This window comes from Prinia subflava, chromosome 8, assembly GCF_021018805.1.
Source record: "Prinia subflava isolate CZ2003 ecotype Zambia chromosome 8, Cam_Psub_1.2, whole genome shotgun sequence".
Taxonomy (NCBI): domain Eukaryota; kingdom Metazoa; phylum Chordata; class Aves; order Passeriformes; family Cisticolidae; genus Prinia; species Prinia subflava.
In genome coordinates this window covers 19,953,445-19,975,402 of record NC_086254.1, presented here as the reverse complement: position 1 = coordinate 19,975,402, position 21,958 = coordinate 19,953,445, and the positions used below count along the sequence as shown (strand labels likewise).

Sequence of the window (21,958 nt, the reverse complement as noted above, 5' to 3'; positions counted from 1 at the left end):
GAGACATTTGAAAGACTGAGCTACCCATAATGTTTCAATACAGAAACTTGCTCTAGAGACCCCATTTCCTTTTGAGGACAGGAGCATTTCAGCATCTTCAAGAACTCCTTGGGCTTAGCAAGTTCAGCAGAGGCCACAGTCAGGGCATGTGAGAGGCCAGAGTGTCCGGTTCTCTAAGGCACAAATGATGTCCCTTTTCCTTTCCAAGGACAGAGCAAGGAAAAGGAAAAGTGATCAAGAAAGCACACCATGATACTAATGTAACCTTAGGTAAAAAGGGAGGGAAGGAGAGAGCTCAGAGCTCTTTGATCTCTAATTGATGGGCCATTAGGAAACAGCGGCTGTGGCTGTGAATTGGCTCAGGCTGAGCTTTGTCAGTGACAAAGGTTAAAGAGATGATGAGAGAGGAGATGGAAGCCCCAGGAGAGGAGAGCCTGCCTTTGATTTGTCTCGGTCATCAGCATGGGTGCTTGGAGCTTTCTCAGAACAAATGCTGAGGAGAATCCTCATCTCCCTGTACATGTCTTACCGTCTTTGCTCTGAGTCCACAGAAGGAAAAAATCTTTGAAGGAAAGTGTGGGTGGGTAAGGTTTCATCTGGGAAATCCGTGACAACCGGAGGACCCACACTTTTCTAGAAACCTCCTTCTAAACTATGGCGAGGTACAACTGTACGACTGGAATGTTCTTATTACAATGATTATCCTTATGTTCATCATTATTTGCATCATACTGGAGCTTTTTTGTCAGAAACCCATTTTAGATAAAACCAAAATATCCAGGATGGGATCACTCTGGAGTTGACTCGGAAAACGGGGTGGGAGTGAAGGACCAGGGAGAGAGGTGTTCATCCCAGGGAGATGAAGAAGGGCAGGGGAGAAGCAGCAGAGACAGAGGGGTCTCCTGTTCCCACAGGAAATTGCAGTGACCCCGGACAGCTGAGAAAGCTCAGTGGGGAAGGAGCCCCTGAGCTCCCCGGTGCCCAGCCCTGGGGGTGCAGCACAGCTGGCGATTGCAGCTGCGGACGTGAGGACTCCACTGCGAGCTGAGCGGGAACAGCCCCTGCCCCTGGCTGAGGCGCAGAGGCACGGAATGCTCACACTGCCAAGGGCTGAGGGAGCCACGGGCGCTGCTGCTGGACCAGGCGCAAACGCAGCAGGAGCATTTCAGGCACGGCAAGGACAGCTCATTTCCCTGCCTGCTCCCGCGGCTGCTTCCTTTGCTGCCCCCGAGAGTGGTTTCCGGCAGCTCTTTTCTCTCAGCGCTGGGACGAGCTCTGTGACTCTGCCTCACTCAACAAACACGCACCTTGGGCTCGGCATGCACCTCGCTTATCTCATCCTCACCGTCTTCCTGGGACAGCTCCTGGGTGAGTCCTGCCTCTTCCCCAAGACATCCTTCTTCTTCTTCTTTCCAGGAAAACACCAACTTCCTTATCAGTACCGTGTGAGGAAATATCAGTGAATATTGTGGAAAGGCTGAGAAAAATCTGTTTCTCTTTGTGATTTTGCAAGCGTTTGCTCAAGAAGCTCATAGATTTGTAAAGAAGAAAATGGAAGGGAGAGAGGGGAAACCTCAAGCCGCTTCTCTGTCTTTCCTCTCGCCTTCAATGGACATTCCTTTTCATCTCTCTTCTCATCCTCCTGCTGTCACCTCCGGAGATCTCAGCTGTCTCTATAGTCCCACATTCTTCCTACTTTTATGTAAATACTCAGACCCATTCAAACCTGCCCCCGGCACCTTACTGTTTTTAATTTCCTTGTATTGATAGGGTGTCCCATTCTGCCTCCAGGCTGACACAGCTCTGCCACGGCTTCCAGGTTTCTCCGGGTTGGCAACAGAATCAGGGCTCCCTCGTTCCAAGATCAGCTCTGTGTGTACCCAGGGATCAAGGAGCCCCCAGAGGTGACAGAGATTGGGAAGCAGAATGAATGCTTTTGCTGTACCTCGATGGGCTCCTCAGGCAACTTGCCTGAAAAGAAAATTCAGGCTGTTCCCAGGTTGTCTGTGCAGTAGAAGTAGCAGCAGGAAAACAGATCAGCTCTTGTCAAGATCTTGCTGTGCTGAGAGCTCTGAAATCCTGCCTAAAACCTCTTTCTCATTTCCCTTTGCACATCTCAGGACTTTCCTGCAGGGCAGAGAGCTTTCTCTACCGGGGTATTACACCCACGTTGTTTTTCCGGCCTGTAATCCATCCCTGTGGAGCTGCTGACCTTCACTTTCTTCCAGGCACCACGGGGCAAAACACGGTCACCCAGGAAGATGGAGCAGTCACAGTGAAGCAGGGACACCCCTTCCACACCACCTGCAAATACCAGATCAGTGGTTTTAATGCCCTGCTCTGGTACCAGCTACAGAAAGGCCAAGGCCCGCAGCTGATCTCCTATCAAGCAGGGAGTGGCCCCAAGCACAGCGGCCGTTTCACCACGCACCTCAACACCACGGGGAAATACAGTGTCCTGCAGGTGCAGCAAGTGGAGCTCTCTGACACTGCCCTGTACCTCTGTGCTGTGCAAGACACCCTGGTGCAGGGAGCTTCCTGGGCTGTGCAACAACCCAGGGGAGGGAGGGGATGTTTCAGTGTGAGGCTGAGGTTGGGGAGGGGACGCTGGGCTTAGCTCAGTGCTCACCAGAAGTTCCATCCCCATATGGTTCACTGCTCTGGTAGTTATGACTCCGTCCACCCTGACACTTCATTACGGAAAGTATTCTGGACAATTTTGACTCATTTCTGCCTTGTGCAGTCTCTAAGGAAAGAAAGATTGTGCTGGGCTTGCCTGGGACCTTGTCCTTCTTCTGTACAGCCCTGCTGCTTTTGTCCCCACATGTCCAGAGTAGAGCCCAGGGCTGGTGCTGTGTTCGCGCCTTGTGTGCTCTTGGAGCAGCCCCGTTTGCAGGGACACACGTGAAGCACAGATTTGTGTGTGGCTCCACGGGACACGGCTGTCGTTTGTCCCTGGCCATGCCCAAATTGTTGTGTCGCTGATGGTGCTGGTGCTGTGAGAGGCGGGCGCTGAGGCCGGCCGGGGCGGAGCTGGAGGCGGTGAAGAGGAGGCGGCAGGGCCGCAGCAGAGAGCCGAGGCTGAGGGGCCAGCGATGCTCGGCGGGTGGAGCGGCGGCATGCGGCGGTGTCGGGGCGCGGGGCTGGCGGCGCTGGCCGCGGTGCTGCTCGGTGCGCGGGGGTGGCGGCCGAGGGGCCGCGCCTGGCTCTGGTCTCATCCCGCAGCTCCCTGAACGCTGCCGTCCTGCCTGGCTTCTTCTCACAACTGCCAACTGTTCTCTCGTTCATCCCTCCATCTCTCCATCCCATACTCCCGCAGACCTCTCCGGGTTCTATTGTTACCCAATCCTGCTAAAACTTCGCTTATTTTATAATTTCCGAAGTCAGTACTTACGCTTTCTAACCTTCCTGTCTTTTTGTGCTTGCTCAAACATACTCCCGTTCTGCAGTGCCTCTGCTAATCTTTTTGTCATTTTCGCATACATCTCTCCAGAAACTGTTTATGGACGCTTCTGTACCTGTGTATCTTGAAATCCTCTGGGAAGTGTTTTCCTCATAGTCTCTGTGCATTTCTGACTGTTTCTGCGGGCTTTGTACTGTGCAGTGCGGCAATGAAGGATTTCAGGTTTGTCCTTTTTCTCTCCACGACAGCGGCTGTGGCCAAAGCCCAGGTGCAGCAGGAGCCATTCGTAGAGACTACCGAGGGCACCAGCATCAATATCAACTGCTCACATCCTACCAAACAGCTCGGCGATTGGATCCATTTCTATCGTCAGCTCCCGGGCCGAGGACCCGAACTCGTCGCACTCACTGCTAGAGGGTCCAAAGAGCTGCCGGACATTTCAGGAGAGCTGAGGGTGTCGGAGGACGGGCGGAGCAGCGCGCTGTGGCTGCGGCGGCCCCGGCGCGGGGACGCGGCCGTGTATTACTGCGCGCTGGGCGCACGGGCAGAGGAGCCGGGGCTGCGGCCGGGCACGAACCGCCGCGGGCGGGGCCGGGCGGGGCCGGGGGCGCAGCGCCGGCCGCGGCCAGCACGGGGCGCTGCCGCTCCGCCCGCCGGGCCCGGGCTGGGGGGGAGCTCCCGACACCGGCACCGCAATCGGCACTGACACCGGAACCGACACCGGAACCGGCAACTGAACTAGCTGTGGGTTGGTGATTGTTCTGTCTGTCTGTCTGTGCTGACTCACACACCTCTCCAGGTTTGAAATTCCTTACCTGACACTGAGAGACCCTTTCCTTTCCCAGCAGAGAGGGACTCCTTCTTACCAACAGAACATTGTAAGATTTCATGACGGATCAATACTAATGAAATCCATGCAGTTAATTCCTTCAGAGGGAAACTATTGTCTCAGTCTGAGACTAAATTTTGATTGAGCCATACCAAAGCTGCATCAGGTGTTGAGAAAGCGAGGGATGAACTCTGAATGTTGGGAGTCAAAGGGAGGGCTTTGGCACATTTGACCTCTCTATGCAATGTTCTGTTTTGATTCAATCTTGACTTTTCTAAGGGTTTTCATCCAGGTAGTAGGCGACAGAAATAGGTAAGAGAAACTGGTAAATCCCAGGCATTTGGGCTGCCTTTCCTACCTGTCCTTCATTTCTACGGGCCCTTTCCTGAGGGAACAGTTTCCCTACAAGCTGATCTGAGTGCAAACCAGCACACCTAATGATGGGGGTTGTGCTTTCATTTCCTGCACTGCTGCCTGTTCATTCCCAGGTGTGGGCCATTCCCATTCCAAGGAGAAGGCTTCTTCTGAACATTGGCATGAAAGGCACCAGGATATATTGGGAAGGGATGCAGTAGTGAAGGCAGAAGGCTCAACTGCAGTGCTGGATGGATCCACCACAGGAGAGTGATGTGTCAGCCAGGGATTTTATCATTCTCAGGAAGAAGCTCCAGCCATCTTCAATGGGACACTCATAGCCTGTTGTGCTGGACAGTGTGCCCCAGCCTTTTCTCTCCCTCTCCCCCCAGCTCATGCCAATGTTCTGTTCCGGTTGTCTCCCCATGGGTGTGCCTGTCCTGCTATTGTTGCCCTCAGGAAGATATGCTGGTCTATTTTGACTCATCTCCACTTTATGTACAACAGAAACTTTGCCCTGTGTTTGACGGGGACCTTGTCCTTCCACACAACGCTTCTGCCCTGCTGTTTGTGGCACCGTGTGTCCTCAGCAGAGTCATCAGCTGATATTGCTCCTTCGTGTGTCCCTGCCTTGTGCTCTTGGAGCAGCCCCGTTTGTAGGGACACGTAAGAAGCACAAAATTCTGTAAGACTCCACACTTGTGTGCACAAGCATTTGTGTATCTGAGTGTGTCCATGGGTGTCTCCCATGAGAAGGGAATTCCCTGACTGAGGCAGGGACACCGAGCGCTGCTGTGGCCCTGAGCAGCAGAGAGCAGCAGCTTCGCAGGCTCAGAAGGAGCCTGAGTGCAGCCGAGTGGGGACAGCACTGCCGATTACAGCTGTGCAAGGTGGATCTGTTTCCCATCGCTTGGGTGTCGCTTGGGTGTGTGGGGCGGGACTCGGCTGTCTCTTGTCGCTGGCCGTGCCCAAATTGTTGTGTCGCTGATGGTGCTGGTGCTGTGAGAGGCGGGCGCTGAGGCCGGCCGGGGCGGAGCTGGCGGCGGCGGAGAGGAGGCGGCAGGGCCGCAGCAGAGAGCCGGGGCTGAGGGGCCAGCGATGCTCGGCGGGCGGAGCGGCGGCATGAGGCGGTGTCGGGGCGCGGGGCTGGCGGCGCTGGCCGCGGTGCTGCTCGGTGCGCGGGGGTGGCGGCAGCGGGGATGTCTGGGTCCGAGGGCTACGTGAGACCCGTTCCAGCCCAATATTTATCTCTTATGCTCCTGTTCCTTTTCGGGTTTTTTTCAACCCCTGATTTCTACTCTGCCGTCATATTCTCTTTCCTCCGTGAAGTCACTGCTTCCCAGTTTGCCTTTTTTACGCCATGTCTGTATCCATCCATCCATCCATCCATCCATCTATCCATCCATCCATCTCTCTCAGCCAGTGTAGTTTTGTCATTTCCTTCTGATTTTCCCCAAAACACCCTTCAAAGATTCTTGTCCTCAAACAAGCACTCTCCGAGAAATAATCTTTTCATACTTTATTATCAGAACATACCCCAGATCGCTCTGATCTGTCTTCCTCTCTCATCTCCCCCTGCATGGCGTTTTCTACTAAAGAAAAAATTATTGTTCTTTTTTCCATGACAGTGGCTGTGGCCAGGGCCGAGGTGCAGCAGGAGCCGTCACTGGAGACCATTGAGGGCAGCGGCATCAACATCAACTGCTCACATCCCAAAATCAAGATCAACGATTACATTTACTGGTACCGTCAGCTCCCGGGAGGAGGACCCGAATTACTCACAATCATTGTGAAAGGGTCCAAAGAGCTGCCGGAGAGAGAAGGTCGTCTGTGGGTGTCGGAGGATCGGCGTTGGAGCGGGCTGTGGCTGCGGCGGCCCCGGCGCGGGGACGCGGCCGTGTATTACTGCGCGCTGGGCGCACGGGCAGAGGAGCCGGGGCTGCGGCCGGGCACGAACCGCCGCGGGCGGGGCCGGGCGGGGCCGGGGGCGCAGCGCCGGCCGCGGCCAGCAGGGGGCGCTGCCGCTCCGCCCGCCGGGCCCCGCGCGGCCCCGCAGCTCCTTCCTGTGCCCCGAGCCCGCCCGCACCGAGCCCGCACAGCCCGGCACGCCCGGGGCCCGCACACGCTGCCAGCCCGCCCCTGCCCGCACACACTCCCCACGCACAGCCCGGCACGGCCTCGCTCCCGAGCCGCCCTCGGCCCGACACCCAACTGCGGAGCCCCGCGCCTCTGCCAGCGCCTCTCGCCCTCCGCCCGCGCCTGCTGCTGCTCGCAGCCGCCTCGGCAAAGCGAACAGCTGCTCCTGCAGAGCGCCTGCCGCGCCCACTGACAAACAGCAGCACCGACCGGCTCACAGGGGCTGATTCGTGGGGTGCTGTCACCACCCTAGGTCATGGCATGAGAGGGGTTTGCAGCGAGGCTTTCTAAGGTGAAAAAGAAATCTCAATCTCTGTCCCTGCAGAAATGTTTCTGTTCCATCCTGCAGGGGCATAAGAAGCAGCTTTCTCACTGGGATGGGTAAGGCAGGGATACTTTGAATCCCACCCGAGCCTAGAATTCACTTCTCTACATATTCTCCTCATCCTCAGATATCCACACACACTCATGGATGTGCATTCAGCATCTTCCTGAAACTGTAGAACATCTAGAAGGTAAAACAATAACTCTCTTGGAGTAGAGATGCTTTTTACCTGAGGCCTCTGTCCCACCTCCCTTCCACATTTCCCTTCCCTTAGGAACCTCTCAGGCTCTCGGAAAAACAGATGCCAGGATTTAGCAATGCTGCAAGTGTTGGAGGGAGACACTTTATACACTGAGCTCCCCATAAGGTTTCTCTACAGAAAGTGGCTCTACAGACCCCATTTCCTTTTGAGGACAGGAACCTGTCAGCATCTTCAGGAACTCCTTGGGCTTAGCAAGTTCAGCAGAGGCCACAGTCACGGCACGAGAGAGGCCAGAGTATCTGGTTGTCTAAGGCACAAATGATGTCCCTTTTCCTTTGCAAGGGCAGAACAAGGAAAAGGGAAAGTGATGAACAAAGCATAGCAGTGGAAAAGGCAGTGATAAGGGTAGGAAAGAGAGAGCTCAGAGCTCAGCAGCTCCTAATTGATGGGCCATTAGGAAACAGCGGCTGTGGCTGTGAATTGGCTCAGGCTGAGCTTTCACAGTGACAAAGGTTAAAGAGATGATGGGAGAGGAGAGACTGCCAGTGATTTGTCTCTGGATCCGCAAGGATGGTTGCAGGTTTTTTCGTCTTAGAACAATGACTGGGAAGAATCCTCGTCTCCCTGTACATGTCTTACCATCTTTGCTCTGAATCCTCAGAAGGAAAAAATCTTTGAAGGAAAGTGTAGGAAGTGTAAGCGTTCACCTGGGAAATCCATGACAACCTGAGGACCCACACTTTTCTAGAAACCTCCTTCTAAACCATTGGAGGATACAACAATTGGATTAGAATGTTCTTATTACAATGATTATCATTACGTTCATCATTATTCACATCATTCTCGAGGTTTTTGGTCAGAAACCCGTTTCAGATAAAATCAGAAAGACGAGGATGGGATAACTCTGGAGTTGACATGGAGTGAGGGAGCAGGGAGAGAGGTGTTCATCCCAGGGAGATGAAGACGGGCAGGGGAGAAGCAGCAGAGACAGAGGGGTTTCCTGTTCCCACAGGAAATTGCAGTGACCCCGGAAAGCTGAGAAAGCTCAGTGGGGAAGGAGCCCCTGAGCTCCCCGGTGCCCAGCCCTGGGGGTGCAGCACAGCTGGCGATTGCAGCTGCGGACGTGAGGACTCCACTGCGAGCTGAGCGGGAACAGCCCCTGCCCCTGGCTGAGGCCCAGAGGCACGGAATGCTCACACTGCCAAGGGCTGAGGGAGCCACGGGCGCTGCTGCTGGACGAGGCACAAACGCAGCAGGAGCATTTCAGGCACGGCAAGGACAGCTCATTTCCCTGCCTGCTCCCGCGGCTGCTTCCTTTGCTGCCCCCGAGAGTGGTTTCCGGCAGCTCTGTTCTCTCAGCGCTGGGACGAGCTTTGTGACTCTGCCTCACTCAGCAAACACTCACCTTGGGCTCGGCATGCACCTCGCCTATCTCATCCTCACCGTCTTCCTGGGACAGCTCCTGGGTGAGTCCTGCCTCTTCCCCAAGACATCCTTCTTCTTCTTCTCTCCAGGAAACCCCCAACCTCCTTATCAGTACCGTGTGAGGAAGTATCAGTGAATATTGTGGAAAGGCTGAGAAAAATCTGTTTCTCTTTGTGGTTTTGCAAGTGTTTGCTCAAGAAGCTCATAGATTTGTAAAGGAAAAGGGAAGGGAGAGAAGGGAAACCTCAGACCTCTTCTCTGCCTTTTCTCTCGTGTTCAATGCATCTCCCTCTGTCTCCCTCTTCTCATTCTCCTGCTGTCACCTCAGGAGATCTCATCTGTCTCTGCAGTGAAATAGTGCTCCTGTTTGAAAGCCAATATTCAGATCTTGTCAAACCTGCCCCAGGCATCTCGAAGTTCTCATTTCACTGACATTGACAGGGTGTCCCATTCTGCCTCCTGACCGACACAGCTCAGCCACGGCTTCCAGGGTTCTCCGGGCTGGAAACACAACCAGGGCTCTTTCTATCCATAGCCAGCATTGTATGTAATCAGAGATTGAGGAGCCCTGAGAGGTGACAGGGATGGGGAAGCAGAATTAATTATTTTTCTGTACCTCGATAGGCTCCTCAGGCAGCTGGAGGGGTGCTGGTTCCAGCACACAAAGTTCAGGCATGACAGGCTGTTTCCTGGTCCTTTGTGCATCAGGAGCAGGAGCAGAGACAGTTCTCAAGTCATCCTTTGTGTGATGCGGGGCAAACAGCTCCATATCCATGCTGAAAATCTCTCAGGACTCTGCTACAAGACAGGGAGCTTTCTCCACCAGCGTTTTCCAAGTACTTCAATTTGCTTCTCATACGCCTTACCTGTGGAGCTGCTGACCTTCACTTTATTCCAGGCACCACGGGGCAAAACACGGTCACCCAGGAAGATGGAGCAGTCACGGTGAAGGAGGGACACCCCTTCCACACCACCTGCAAATACCAGACCAATAACTTTTATTCCCTGCTCTGGTACCAGCTACGGCAAGGCCAAGGCCCACAGCTGCTCTCCTATCAAGCAGGGCCTGGCCCCAAGCACAGCGGCCGTTTCACCACGCACCTGAACACCACGGGGAAATACAGTGTCCTGCAGGTGCAGCAAGTGGAGCTCTCTGACACTGCCTTGTACCTCTGTGCTGTGCAAGACACCCTGGTGCAGGGAGCTTCCTGGGCTGTGCTACAACCCAGGGGAGGGAGGGGATGTGTCAGTGCGAGGCTGAGGTTGGGGAAGGGACTCTGGGCTCACCATCATGCTCACCAGAAGTTCCATCCCTATGTGTCTAGAATAGTCTGATAGCTTTGACGGCATCCACCCTAGTACTTCCATTGGGAAATTATTTTCGACTATTCTGACTCAATTCTGCCTTGTGCAGTCTCTAAGGAAAGAAAGATTGTGCTGTGCTTGCCTGGGACCTTGTCCTCCCACACTGCAGCCCTGCTGCTTTTGGCCCCACATGTCCTGAGCAGAGCCCAGGGCTGGTGCTGTGTTCGTGCCTTGTGAGCTCTTGGAGTAGCCCCGTTTGCAGGGACACACGTGAAGCACAGATTTGTGTGTGGCTCCACGGGACTCGGCTGTCTCTTGTCGCTGGCCGTGCCCAAATTGTTGTGTCGCTGATGGTGCTGGTGCTGTGAGAGGCGGGCGCTGAGGCCGGCCGGGGCGGAGCTGGCGGCGGCGGAGAGGAGAGGAGAGGAGAGGAGAGGAGAGGAGAGGACAGGACAGGACAGGACAGGACAGGACAGGACAGGACAGGACAGGACTGCGATGCTCAGCGGGTGGAGCCGCAGGATATGGCACTCTGTGGCCGCTGTGCTGCTCGGTGCGTTGCGTTGGCATCCGGGGGCATCCGGGTCAGCGGGCAGTGTGAGACCAGCTCTAGCTCAGGACTCATCTCTTATTCGCCCATTTTTTTTCGGTTCTTCTTCACCCTCTGTCCCCTCCTCTGCCGTCATACTTTCTTCTCTCAGTGATGTAATTGCTTCCCTGTTTTTCTTTTTTACTCCATGTCTGTATCCATCCATCCATCCGTCCATCCATCCATCCGTCCATCCATCCATCCATCCATCCATCCATCCATCCATCCATCCATCCATCCATCCATCCATCCATCCATCCATCCATCCCTCTCAGCCAGCGTAGTTTTGTCATTTCCTTCTGATTTTCCCCTAAACACCCCTCAAACATTCTTGTCCTCAAACAAGCACTCTCCGAGAAATAATCTCTCCATCCTTTATTACCAGAACATATCCCAGCTCGCTCTGATCTGTCTTCCTCTCCCATCTCCCCCTGCATGGCATTTTCTACTAAAGAAAAAATTATTGTTCTTTTCTCCCTGGCAGTGGCTGTGGCCAGAGCCGAGGTGCAGCAGGAGCCGTTTCTGGAGACCACCGAGGGTAGCGGCATCAACATCAACTGCTCACATCCCAAAATCAAGACCAACGAGTGGATCCAGTGGTACCATCAGCTCCCGGGAGGAGAACCCAAACTCCTCGCAGTCATTGTGAAAGGGTCCAAAGAGCTGCCGGAGAGAGAAGGTCGTCTGTGGGTGTCGGCTGATCGGCGTTGGAGCGCGCTGTGGCTGTGGCGGCCCCGGCGCGGGGACGCGGCCGTGTATTACTGCGCGCTGGGCGCACGGGCAGAGGAGCCGGGGCTGCGGCCGGGCACGAACCGCCGCGGGCGGGGCCGGGCGGGGCCGGGGGCGCAGCGCCGGCCGCGGCCAGCAGGGGGCGCTGCCGCTCCGCCCGCCGGGCCTTGCCGGGCCCGGGCTGGGGGGCGCTCCCGACACCGGCACCGACACCGGAACCGCATGAGGCACTGACACCGGTAATGGGATCGACACTGACAGTGGAACTGGAACCTAGACCTGCATCGGAACCAGAACCGACACCAGAACCGACACCGACATCACAAACGGTGCCGGCAGCGACATCGAAATCGACAACGGCACACACACAGCACAGTCACCAGAACTGACACTGGCACCGACACAGACCTTGGCACCAGCACCAGCACCGGCACCCGCAGCTCCAACTTGGAGTCACCGCCGGTGCTCAGCCCCTCTGCTCAGTGCGGGCAGCAGCCAACAGCCCCGCCTGGACACAGCTACACGAGCACAGTGTGAAGGTCTGCGTGGGGCAGGCAGGGCAGCAGGGTCTTTCCCATGCCATCTCTTGCTCCTTCAGAAAGGGCTCTGCCTTCCAGTGAATGTGGCATCCTCTGGCCTGTCTACAAAGGTTTGCAAGTGTTGTCTCAAAAATACATCAGTGAGGGCACACATTCCCACCCAGCCCTTATCAGGCTGGTTCTTCTCTTTCCTCTGTCCTTCTCTTCTCAAAGCTGTTGAGCTCTTTTTTGCCTGTTGTGAAGGCCAAGTGACAACTCAATGTCTTTCATGTGAGGAGCTGGCAATAGCATGCTAGACTGAAATTTTAAAAAGTTACCTCATATATAGGAGTCATTATGCATTTAATATTCTTTCAACATAAACTATTCAGGTATTTTAAGACTACATCTGGATGTAGTCACATCTAAACTTGCCACAGAGTGGAAGGCTGTCCATTTTGATCCTTGGGACTGGACGGATCTCCCTGACAATTTTATCTGTGATCTCTGCAGGAAATAAACAACTGTACCTTGCCACGAAATCCTGTTCAACCACTCTTGCATTTACCATTGAATTTTGTTAAGTCTGTTTTATTTTAATGAATCAAACTGCTGCCACTCTCTCACAAAAAAAAAAAAAAAAAAAAAAAAAAAAAAAAAAAAAAAAAAAATTTGCATCTCTCCATTCATGGAACTCCTTGAGCATTTAAATTCGGCAGTTGGGAGTTGGGCAAATAAAAACCCAGGGAAACAGGAGTTGCCAGATATGGAATGAGTTGCCACAGGCAACAGTCAGTCCTTATCCGGCAAAGGTCCTTTCCACCAAACTGTAAATGCTTGTCAGAGCTCAGCCAAGTGTTCGTTTCTTTGTTCTACCAGGTACTCCCCAGCCCTGCCGGGGCCACCCTTTCGTCTGGGGTAAAGCGGTTCCCTTGCCTTGCAGCACTGATTGAGTTTATTCTTGTGACACCAACAGACACAAGGAACTTATCCCAGACCACTTTTGCTTCCTGCTTCTGCCAGGGTAACTGGCATTTCCCACATTGCAGAACTGTTTCTCCACCTTTTCAATCTTTGCCGGCACAGACTCTCACTTTGACAGGCAAGGAGCCCAGGGTCCTGAGGCCAGCAGGGTCCTCCACCTCCTGTGCCTTTGTCTCTTCTTACAAACGCGAGCCCCGAAGGACAATGCTGAAATCCCCAGGTGCCAGTGGAGGGGGAACGGGAAGGAATAGATGGTGGAGGAGAAGAGAGAAAATAATCTGTCAGACCTGTGCTCCCCGGGACAAACAACTCCAGGCCAGCGCACTTGGCCCCGCCGTCTCCACTGGCCCAGCTCCGAGCGCTGCCCCCTCCCACGGCGCTCGCCTCCCCTCCGTTCCCTTCCAGGACCCGGCGAGACCCCGAGGGGCACCGGGCAGGGCTCAGCCCCGGGGTGGAGCTGGCGGAGGAGGGGAGAACAGAGGAGAGGAGGCGGCGCTGCCGGAGCAGAGAGCCGGGGCTGAGGGGCCAGCGATGCTCGGCGGGCGGAGCGGCGGCATGCGGCGGTGTCGGGGCGCGGGGCTGGCGGCGCTGGCCGCGGTGCTGCTCGGTGCGCGGGGGCTTGACACGAAGGGAACTGGGGTATTCCCCGGGGAGACTGGCGCGGATTTTTCCCTCTCTTCAGCAGCTCTTTCTCTCTCCCTGCCTCTCTGCCTTCTCTCATCCCAAGAAGTCTTCATAATTTGTGTCGGTAAAGCCTGCTTGCATGTATACCTACTTTCCCATGCACCTGTATTTTGTCCCGTATATTCAGTGTTTATTTTTACCCCGAATACAGCGTTCTGTTCCTCACTTTAACTTTTCCTTTCTCCATCCATCCGTGCATGTGTGGACCTGTCTTCAGCCTAATCTCTGCATGCACGAATTTCGAATTCCTCACATTCCCTTCCAGTCTGGCTCTGCCTTGTGGCCGCTATTCGTGACTCTGTCTAGCAAAAGAACCCTCAGAACCACACGGTTTTGGCGATGTTTGTCCTTTCTTTCTTCTTTCCCAGGAGTGGCTGCGGACACAGATCGAGTGCAGCAGAGTCCGTGGGCAGAGACCACCGAGGGCACCGGCCTGAACCTCACTTGCTCGCACCCTCAAATTAGTGCCGACTCTACTCACTGGTATCGTCAGTTCCCAAACCAAGCACCCCAGCGGATAGTGACGGCTGTCCGAGGCGCAAAACCAGTGCTGGAGCCGGAGGGGAGTCTGAGGGTGTCGGAGGACGGGCGGAGCAGCGCGCTGTGGCTGCGGCGGCCCCGGCGCGGGGACGCGGCCGTGTATTACTGCGCGCTGGGCGCACGGGCAGAGGAGCCGGGGCTGCGGCCGGGCACGAACCGCCGCGGGCGGGGCCAGCAGGGGCCGCTCCGCTCCCGGCTGACGCCGCCGGGCGGGGCAGGGACCGAGCCGAACGTGGAACCCGCGGCACCCCGGCCGGGGTTCAGCACACGGGCCCAGCACACGGCCTGGCCTCCCGTGAGAGACCCCTCCGAGCACAAGGATGCTGCCCTGCAACGTGGACAAAACAATTCTGCTGGAGAGGAGCGTTTCCGCAGCGGGCAGGGAATCAGGGAAGGTGTTTCTGAGTCTATTGGCAGCCAAAGGAAGGCTGAGGAGATGTTGGCTCATTGCTCCGGGAGGAAGGGGACCTGCAGACAAATGACAGGAGAAAGGCTGACACACTCAGTGCCTATTTGCCCTCGTTTTAACTGGTGCTGCTTCTGCTCAGTTCCATCACATCCCTAAGCCTCCCTGAAGCCTTTCTGGGAATAAAGCAGCACCCAGAGTAGAAGAAGAAATTATTAAAGAACTCCTACTGCACATACACGAGTTCACCGTAGCACGAACAAACTCTGGCGCTTGCACACTGCCAAAGAGTCACTCCTAGCTCTGCATTTATGAAGAGCTGTGTGCACACACAGTTCCAAAGCAGACCCAAGCACTGACACTTCTCCTTCTGGCACGTCCCCCCAGACGTGCAAACACGCATGCTCCCTCCTATTCCTACTCCTGCACCCCAGCACTTGCACGCACATCTGTGTGAACGTTCCTGTCCAGAAATGTGCACACATAAAGAACATCCCAATACCTAGATATTCCCACACACTTATATATACACCCTCCCTTCTTCCCTCCTCAGCTCACCCTGATGGTCACTGGGTTTTGCCTCCCCATATGTCAGCATTGGGCTGCTGGTTTTGATCCTGCACTGTTAAAACTGCCTTTGAAAAAGCATTTGTGCCTCGTTGGACATTTCACCCTCCGTTCAGCCTGTGAATTCACAAACTATGCCATGGGCTTGCCTGACTCCTTGTCCTTCCCTACAAGGCTCCAGTCCTGCTGCAGTTATTGTCGGGCTTCCTTAGCAGCTGATGGTGTCCTTGCCTGTGTTCCTGGTTTGTGTTCAGGCAGGGCCCACAGGAATCCCTGTGGGAGCACAAGTTCGAGCATTAATCTACCTCGATGAGCAGGAGCCTCTGTGTGTATGTGTGTCTGTGTCCTACTGTCTGTGTCCTATCAACAAGTGACATGTGTTGATGGCACTGGAGATGCCCTCCACTGCTCTGCCCTGAGCGTCACAGAGCAGCATTTTCCCAGACTCAGAAGGAGCCTGAGAGCAGCTGAACAATGATGTAGCATCCTGCGGGAGATTTGTTCGGGGAAGAGGACCTGAAATGCAGCCCCTGCTTCCTGAGCCCTCCTTTTCCATCTGCTCTAAACATCACTCTCTGCTACTGCCAATTGTCAGCACCGACGACGATGGCTTCACCCAAATTTGGCGTTTTAGCTTAATTCTGCTTGAAATGTTCAGAGTGCCTCAGAATGGCTGAGAGTGCTCACACACACACACACACAGACAGACACACAGACACACAGACACACACACACGGACAGGTCTCTCCAGACACAGTTGCTCTTCCCTGTGCTGCATCAGATTGGTTGTGGACACAGAGAAAGTTTAATGAAGTTTAATGCCCAGGTCCTGTATCCTGTGGGAATGGATTTCTCTCCAGTGCCTGGAAGGATAATTCAGGAGTCCTCACCTGACAGCAAAGAGGGGATGTGAGAGAACTGATTATAGGAGTGAAAGAAATGCAGGGATGTCAATCTTGAGCTCCATGATACCAGCTCCATCCCCTGCCTTCCACGCCGGCCCTGCCGCCTCCAACGCGCAGAGGCTCTGCCGCCGCCCCGCTCCCGCCGCGCCCGCCTCCCCTCCGTTCCCTGCCAGGACCCGGCCAGGGCCCGAGCAGCACCGGTGCAGGGCTCAGCCCCGGGGCGGAGCTTGCGGCGGCGGAGGGGACAGAAGAGGAGTGGGGGTGTCGGAGAGGAGGCGGCAGGGCCGCAGCAGAGAGCCGAGGCTGAGGGGCCGGCGATGCTCGGCGGGCGGAGCGGCAGCATGCGGCGGTGTCGGGGCGCGGGGCTGGCGGCGCTGGCCGCGGTGCTGCTCGGTGCGTTCCGCTGGCGGCGGGAGCCGGGGCTGTGTCTGGGTCTGCCTGGGATAAGTACTGGGCTCGGGATTTGTCTCTGGCACTCCCGCTCGTCCTTACTTCTTTTTCACCCATTGCCCTCAACCCTCCTCTCCTCAATGAATCCGTTCTCTCCCGGCTTGCCTTCTCTACTACTCCATTTCTTTATTCATTCATTCAATCCTCTATCCATCCTTTCATTTCAGCCTTTTTTCCTCATTCCAGTCTCCCCTTCTGCAGTCTAAGAATTCTCCAAAATATTCCACATTCTTAACGCCAAGTAATCACTCTCGGAGAAATAGTCTCTGCATGCTTTATTCTCAGAACATATCACAGCTACCTGTGGTCTGTCCTCCTCTGCCGTCTCCCCTCTCTGCGTGCATGACATTTTCTGCTGATGGAAAGTGATTCTTCTTTTCTCCCTGGCAGTGGTTGTGGCCAGAGCCGAGGTACAGCAGGAGCCATCACTGGAGACCACCGAGGGCAGCGGCATCAACATCAACTGCTCACATCCCAAAATCCAGACCAACGAGATGATCTACTGGTACCGTCTGCTCCCGGGACGAGGACCCGAACTCCTCGTGAGCGCTCACAAAGGACTCAAGGATCTTCCGGACATTTTAGCACAGCTGAGGGTGTCGGCGGATCGGCGTTGGAGCGCGCTGTGGCTGTGGCGGCCCCGGCGCGGGGACGCGGCCGTGTATTACTGCGCGCTGGGCGCACGGGCAGAGGAGCCGGGGCTGCGGCCGGGCACGAACCGCCGCGGGCGGGGCCGGGCGGGGCCGGGGGCGCAGCGCCGGCCGCGGCCAGCAGGGGGCGCTGCCGCTCCGCCCGCCGGGCCTTGCCGGGCCCGGGCTGGGGGGGAGCTCCCGACATCGGCACCGGTACCGCAATCGGCACAGACACCGGAACCGACACCGGAACCGGCAACTGAACTGACACTGGCAGTGGAACCGGAACCTACACCTGCATCAGAACTAGAACCGACACTGGAACAGACACCGGAACCGACACTGGAACTGACACTGGAATTGACACCAGAATCGACACCAGCACCGGCACCGACACCGACTTTGACACCAGAACCGACACCAACACTCGCCCCGGCACCGACACCGACATTTACACTGACACCAACACCGCAACCAATACTATCACCAGGCACCAGCAATGACACCATCCCTGACACCGGCATCAGCACTGACAGGAGTTCAAGCTTTCCACCCATAAAAGAAGGGATTGTAGGGGTCTTGGGCTTCTTCACGTGCTCCTCACAACGGTTCAGTGTTGAGACCACAAACTTCTTTTACACATCTCAGAATCCTTTGAGTTTACCTCAGGAGACAGGGTAAAACCTAGACCTGTCTTAAAGGCTGACACCCAGCCTTAAAGGCTACATACAGAGTTCCCTCTTGATGGGTGGTTGAGCATCAGATTTCCAAGTTGCCCCAAAAGGGCTGGAGGTCTGAGGTGTGTGCTTGCCCCTGGCAAGAGGCTGTGGGTTCCAGTGGGTCTTTATGGCCCTGTTGGCAAGAAGTGGCCGGTTCCTGGGTTTGGCTGTACCCCACATAACATTGTATGAGGAAAATTCTTCTGGCTTGTTTCGTCTGCTCCTCTTCTGTATCAAGGAGGTGTCATGGGGGAAGAAGGGCTGCAGGGTCCCTCCCTGAACTCAGAACCAAGGGTTTGGTAGCAAATGTCATAATAAAGGGGCTGTATTAGTAACACAGAATAAAAGCAGGAGTATAGATGGGAATTAAACTTTGCATTCTTTCAGATGCTTGGAATCCTCTGTTCATACAGCATTATACAGACCCTGGTGGATTTTCCAAAGACCCCAACAAGAAAGATCTTCTGCTTCCCTCCCACACCCTGGTACCTTATATTTTGTATACAAAACCCCAAGAAACAAACATGCAAACAATCATACATTTTCTCCTTACATGCTGTAAGGTTATTTCTGCCATGACACCTGCACAGGGCACTGTAGGGACTTCCCAAATTTTCAGTACAAGGCCCAACAGAGCAGACACGTACTGCCCATGACTTCTTGAATACTTCAAAGCTCTCAACTCACCTCCCCTCTGTGCTGTCTTCAAACAACACCATTAGCCCACCTGGGGCCTTGCCCTTCTCCAGAACGCTGCAGCATCCCTGATGGGGCTGCCCCCAGGGTGTCCCCAGCTGAGTGCACAGTTTGCCGTGTTTCTGCATGTGTTCTTGTGCCTGGGCTTCTCTGCAAGTGGTTTTGGGTGCAGATTTCTGCATGAGTGACATGAGTGACATGAGCATGTGTGTGTTTGTGTGCCTCCCTTGTCACTGTAGGACACAAAAAAAAAAAAAAAAAAAAGATGAGAGACTCCAAATATTTCAGAAGGCAAAGAGCATAGAAAAAGCTTTATTGTCTAATTCTTACTACTTTTTATAAGGTGTCCCTATACATACTTAACATGATTGGTGAATAGGAATGGCACCTCTCTAATCCCATTGGTTAAACTAGAGAAACAGCTAAAATTGGGTTTTTTGAGAACTAGAAAGGCAAAACACCACCTGGAGAAGATTGTTTTGAGAAAGGATAGTTGTTTGCCCAGATTGTTTTGAGAAGAAGCTTTCTTGAGAAATTTTCCCTTGGGAAAAAAGTTAGCAGCTGCTAGCAGGCTAAAACCTCTCAGACCCAGAAATATCAGACCCACACCTCCTCACAAGGGAACATGCTGCTCACAGCAGGGATTCCCTCTGCTGCTCTGCCCACAAGCTCCACAAAGCAGCCAGGACCAAGCAGAAGGAGGTTCACTGCAGCTGAGCAGCAACAGATCAAACCTGGCAGAGATCTGCCCACAGCAGAGGCACTGAAACACAACCTCCTGTATCTTCAGCCATCTCTATCCTGCACCTGCAAAGCTCAGTTTTCCTGATAATTTCAGGCCCCCACAAGAATGGCTTCGTAACAGTTTGGATTCCTATCTTAATTCGGTGTGAGAGTATTTGGAGTGCATCCCTGCAGCTGGAAATCTTGTCTCTGTCCCTCACCAGCACAAGACACAGCTGCTGTCCCAAGTACTAGAGAGTACAAGAGAATAGGGTTTGTTTTTTGAGTTCCTTCTTTGAGGCAAGGGAGCACTACTGGCTCATTGTCAGCCTGGTATCCAGCAGAACCCCCCAGGCTGTTTTCTGCAAATCTTCTTAAAAACTGGGCAGTTCCCAGCACATACTGGTGTATGGGGTTGTTCCTCCCCAGGTGCAGGACCTTGTGTCCAAAGGGGAAAACATGAGTACCTTACTGTGGGACAGATATTTCTGAAGCGTGAGGGCTGCTGGCTTTTCCAAGGGAAACTTTTCAACAGTTTTTTCTTTCCCAAACAACTTTGTGTAAATAACTATTCTTCTCATAACATTTCTAAGTAAAAAATATTCCTTTCCCATAACAACCTCTCTCCCAGGTGTTGTTTGTGTTACTTAACCAATGGAGAGACGTGTCCATCGTATGGACCAATAATGTGCCTTTTTAGCACAGCATGTTATAAAAAGGCTGAAAGAATTGTAAATAAAGCGTTCTGATTCTCTTCTGCCTCCTGACTGGAGCCAAGCATTTTTATTTTGTGTCCAATAGTGACACCTTACTGCCCTCCCACAGGCAAGGCACAAACCAGCTCCTTCCCACTGTAGCTTTCAAAGTGCTCTCACTGGCTGGGCAGTCTGTCACAAACATCTGCACCTTGCACTGAGATCACTGTGCCTATGGGACATCAGGGACCAGCCAGCCCAGGTACCTTCTGGGCATTGCTGGGTTCTCAAAGAACAGTGGCTGCTTTGGGCAGGGGCTGTTCACCACCTGGGGAGATTTCAGCTGAGGCTCTTTGATTCACATCCTCACCTTGCAGCCTCAGCTGATGAAAAACACATTGCAGCAGAATCAGATGCCCAGCAGTGAAGATCTCCCTCTCTGTTGTAGTCAAAGTATGCACCAAAATGAGAAAGAGCAAAAGCTCAGGATTTGCCAGGAGGCTGGAGAGGGAGAGAGGTGCTGCTCAGGAGCTGCTCTTTGGCACTTCTCTGCTCACGAGATCCACACATCAGGGTTTTTCCTCCTTTCTCTGTCCCCATCTCAGTCCCTTTCCTTTTACTGTGCCAACAGTGGCTGGAAAGCTTCAAGTCCTGCCTTTATGCCTTGCACAGGCATAGAATTGCACTGTGGATGGGACTGCAGATTCCTCCTCCTCCTCCTTAGTTTGTTCCCCCCCAGCCAGCCCTAAGCTAACCCATTGGAACCAGGATTCCATCACCCTATTTTAGAAATTCATATGTTCACACATTAAAATACCTTTTCCCCACCAATCAACTTCCTCCCTCATCTGCTGAGTCGTCACGTGTGGAGAAACACTGAACAGCTGCTTCCAAAATATCAGAGGCTGAACTGAGAGAAACCCAAAACTCTTTGAGAAGAACATGCCACCTGTGTTTCCCAGAGCCCTGAATGCTCTGAGGACGCCCTGAGGAGCTGCTGTGCTGTCAGAAGCCCGCGCACCATCAAGGGGCACACAAAAGCAGACACACGCTGCAGAGAGGCAGAGACATTACCTTGAAAAGTGAATGTCATGAACAAAGAAGGAAGCCCAATGAAAAGTACAAGAAGCCACCGAGACAGTCCACTCGGCTGTGGAGACAAGCAAAGGCAAAAGGGGCTGTATTAGTAACACAGAAAATTGTGGTATATGGGCATCATTCCAGCCCTCCACGCTGCAGAGGTGTGACTGTGTCACACATGCACTGCACCCTCTCTGCAGGGTGCTGCCTTTTCATTCTGCTACCAAGAGTGTTCTGCTGAGTGTGCTGAGAGCCTCGCAAAGGAAAAGGATTCTTGAGCTGGGAAAAATGATGTTCACCATTGCTGTGCCAGCATGTGTCCTGCTAATCCAGTCAGGTGGGTATATTCATGTCCTTCCTGTTGTCTCTCATGGTTTTTAGTAAGTTATTTGGAAGTGTCTATCAACAAGAGGATGAGGTCAGGGAGAAATGTAGAAGGGGGATGGGTGTAGATATCTATTTCAATTTCTTTGGAAAGACAGCAAAGATTGGGGCAGTTTCAAGCACAGAGCGAGTGAGAGAAGGAAGTAAACTTCTCTGCAGACACATTTATGCCTGTGTTGCAGGTCTTGTTGGAGGTGACCCCCTGAAGCAATTCTTCTCTGACATGCTAGTCAAAGTTGGACAGCAAGTGGTTATTCCTTGCCAGCCCACCATAAAGCAGAGTGTCACCAATTTGAACTTCTTCTGGTACCGCAAGCTCCCAGGAGAAACTTTGACATTTCTCCTGCAAGCATATGAAACTGCAGAGAATGCCAAGTACCGCAAAGGCCAATTCTCTACGATGGTCTACAAAAATAAAACAGCCCCCTTAGAAATAGCAGGAGTCTCTCTTCAGGACACTGGGATTTATTACTGCGCTCTGAAGCACCACCTTAAGCTAAGTCAAATTTCCGTTCGTACAAAATCTGTGTCAGCAGCAGCACAGGGGGGTTGAGGCTTGACATCCTCCAGCCTCGGCTGTGCTTTCATGCCTGAAATGATCCTCTCTTTCTTGTATTGGCCTTTCCAACTTCTCCCATCCCAACTCTCCCCTATTTTTCTGAAAGTCCCCATCTGTGC

The 21,958-nt window shown here is 53.9% G+C and overlaps 2 protein-coding genes and 2 gene segments (V, D, J or C); all 4 read left to right on the top strand.

The window, feature by feature from the left end:
- The first annotated feature begins 1,304 nt into the window (after positions 1–1,304).
- Positions 1,305–21,958, top strand: part of LOC134553834 (M1-specific T cell receptor alpha chain-like) — a 225,863-nt gene continuing 205,209 nt past the window's right edge. The window contains exons 1-2 of the mRNA XM_063403962.1: positions 1,305–1,368; positions 2,229–2,509. Of these exons, the coding sequence (XP_063260032.1) occupies positions 1,320–1,368; positions 2,229–2,509 (330 nt within the window). The 5' untranslated portion in view covers positions 1,305–1,319. The remainder of the gene's footprint in view (positions 1,369–2,228; positions 2,510–21,958) is intronic.
- On the top strand, positions 3,053–4,443 carry LOC134553863 (T cell receptor alpha variable 26-2-like). The segment is given in 2 exon segments: positions 3,053–3,171; positions 3,652–4,443. Coding segments are annotated over 2 exon segments (534 nt in total).
- On the top strand, positions 10,431–11,556 carry LOC134553862 (T cell receptor alpha variable 4-like). The segment is given in 2 exon segments: positions 10,431–10,532; positions 11,053–11,556. Coding segments are annotated over 2 exon segments (534 nt in total).
- LOC134553831 (cyclin-dependent kinase inhibitor 1C-like) lies at positions 16,182–19,511 on the top strand. The gene is made up of 2 exons (XM_063403956.1): positions 16,182–16,294; positions 16,742–19,511. Exons 1-2 carry the CDS (start codon positions 16,219–16,221, stop codon positions 17,662–17,664), a joined length of 999 nt encoding a protein of 332 aa, XP_063260026.1. The 5' UTR covers positions 16,182–16,218; the 3' UTR covers positions 17,665–19,511.

What these genes read in the sequence shown, in the direction of transcription:
- LOC134553831 (XM_063403956.1), top strand. Translation starts at nt 16,219, where the DNA reads ATGCTCGGCGGGCGGAGCGGCAGCATGCGGCGGTGTCGGGGCGCGGGG. An exon ending in GCTGGCCGCGGTGCTGCTCG is followed by an intron (nt 16,295 to 16,741) that starts GTGCGTTCCGCT and finishes TCTCCCTGGCAG; the next exon opens with TGGTTGTGGCCAGAGCCGAG.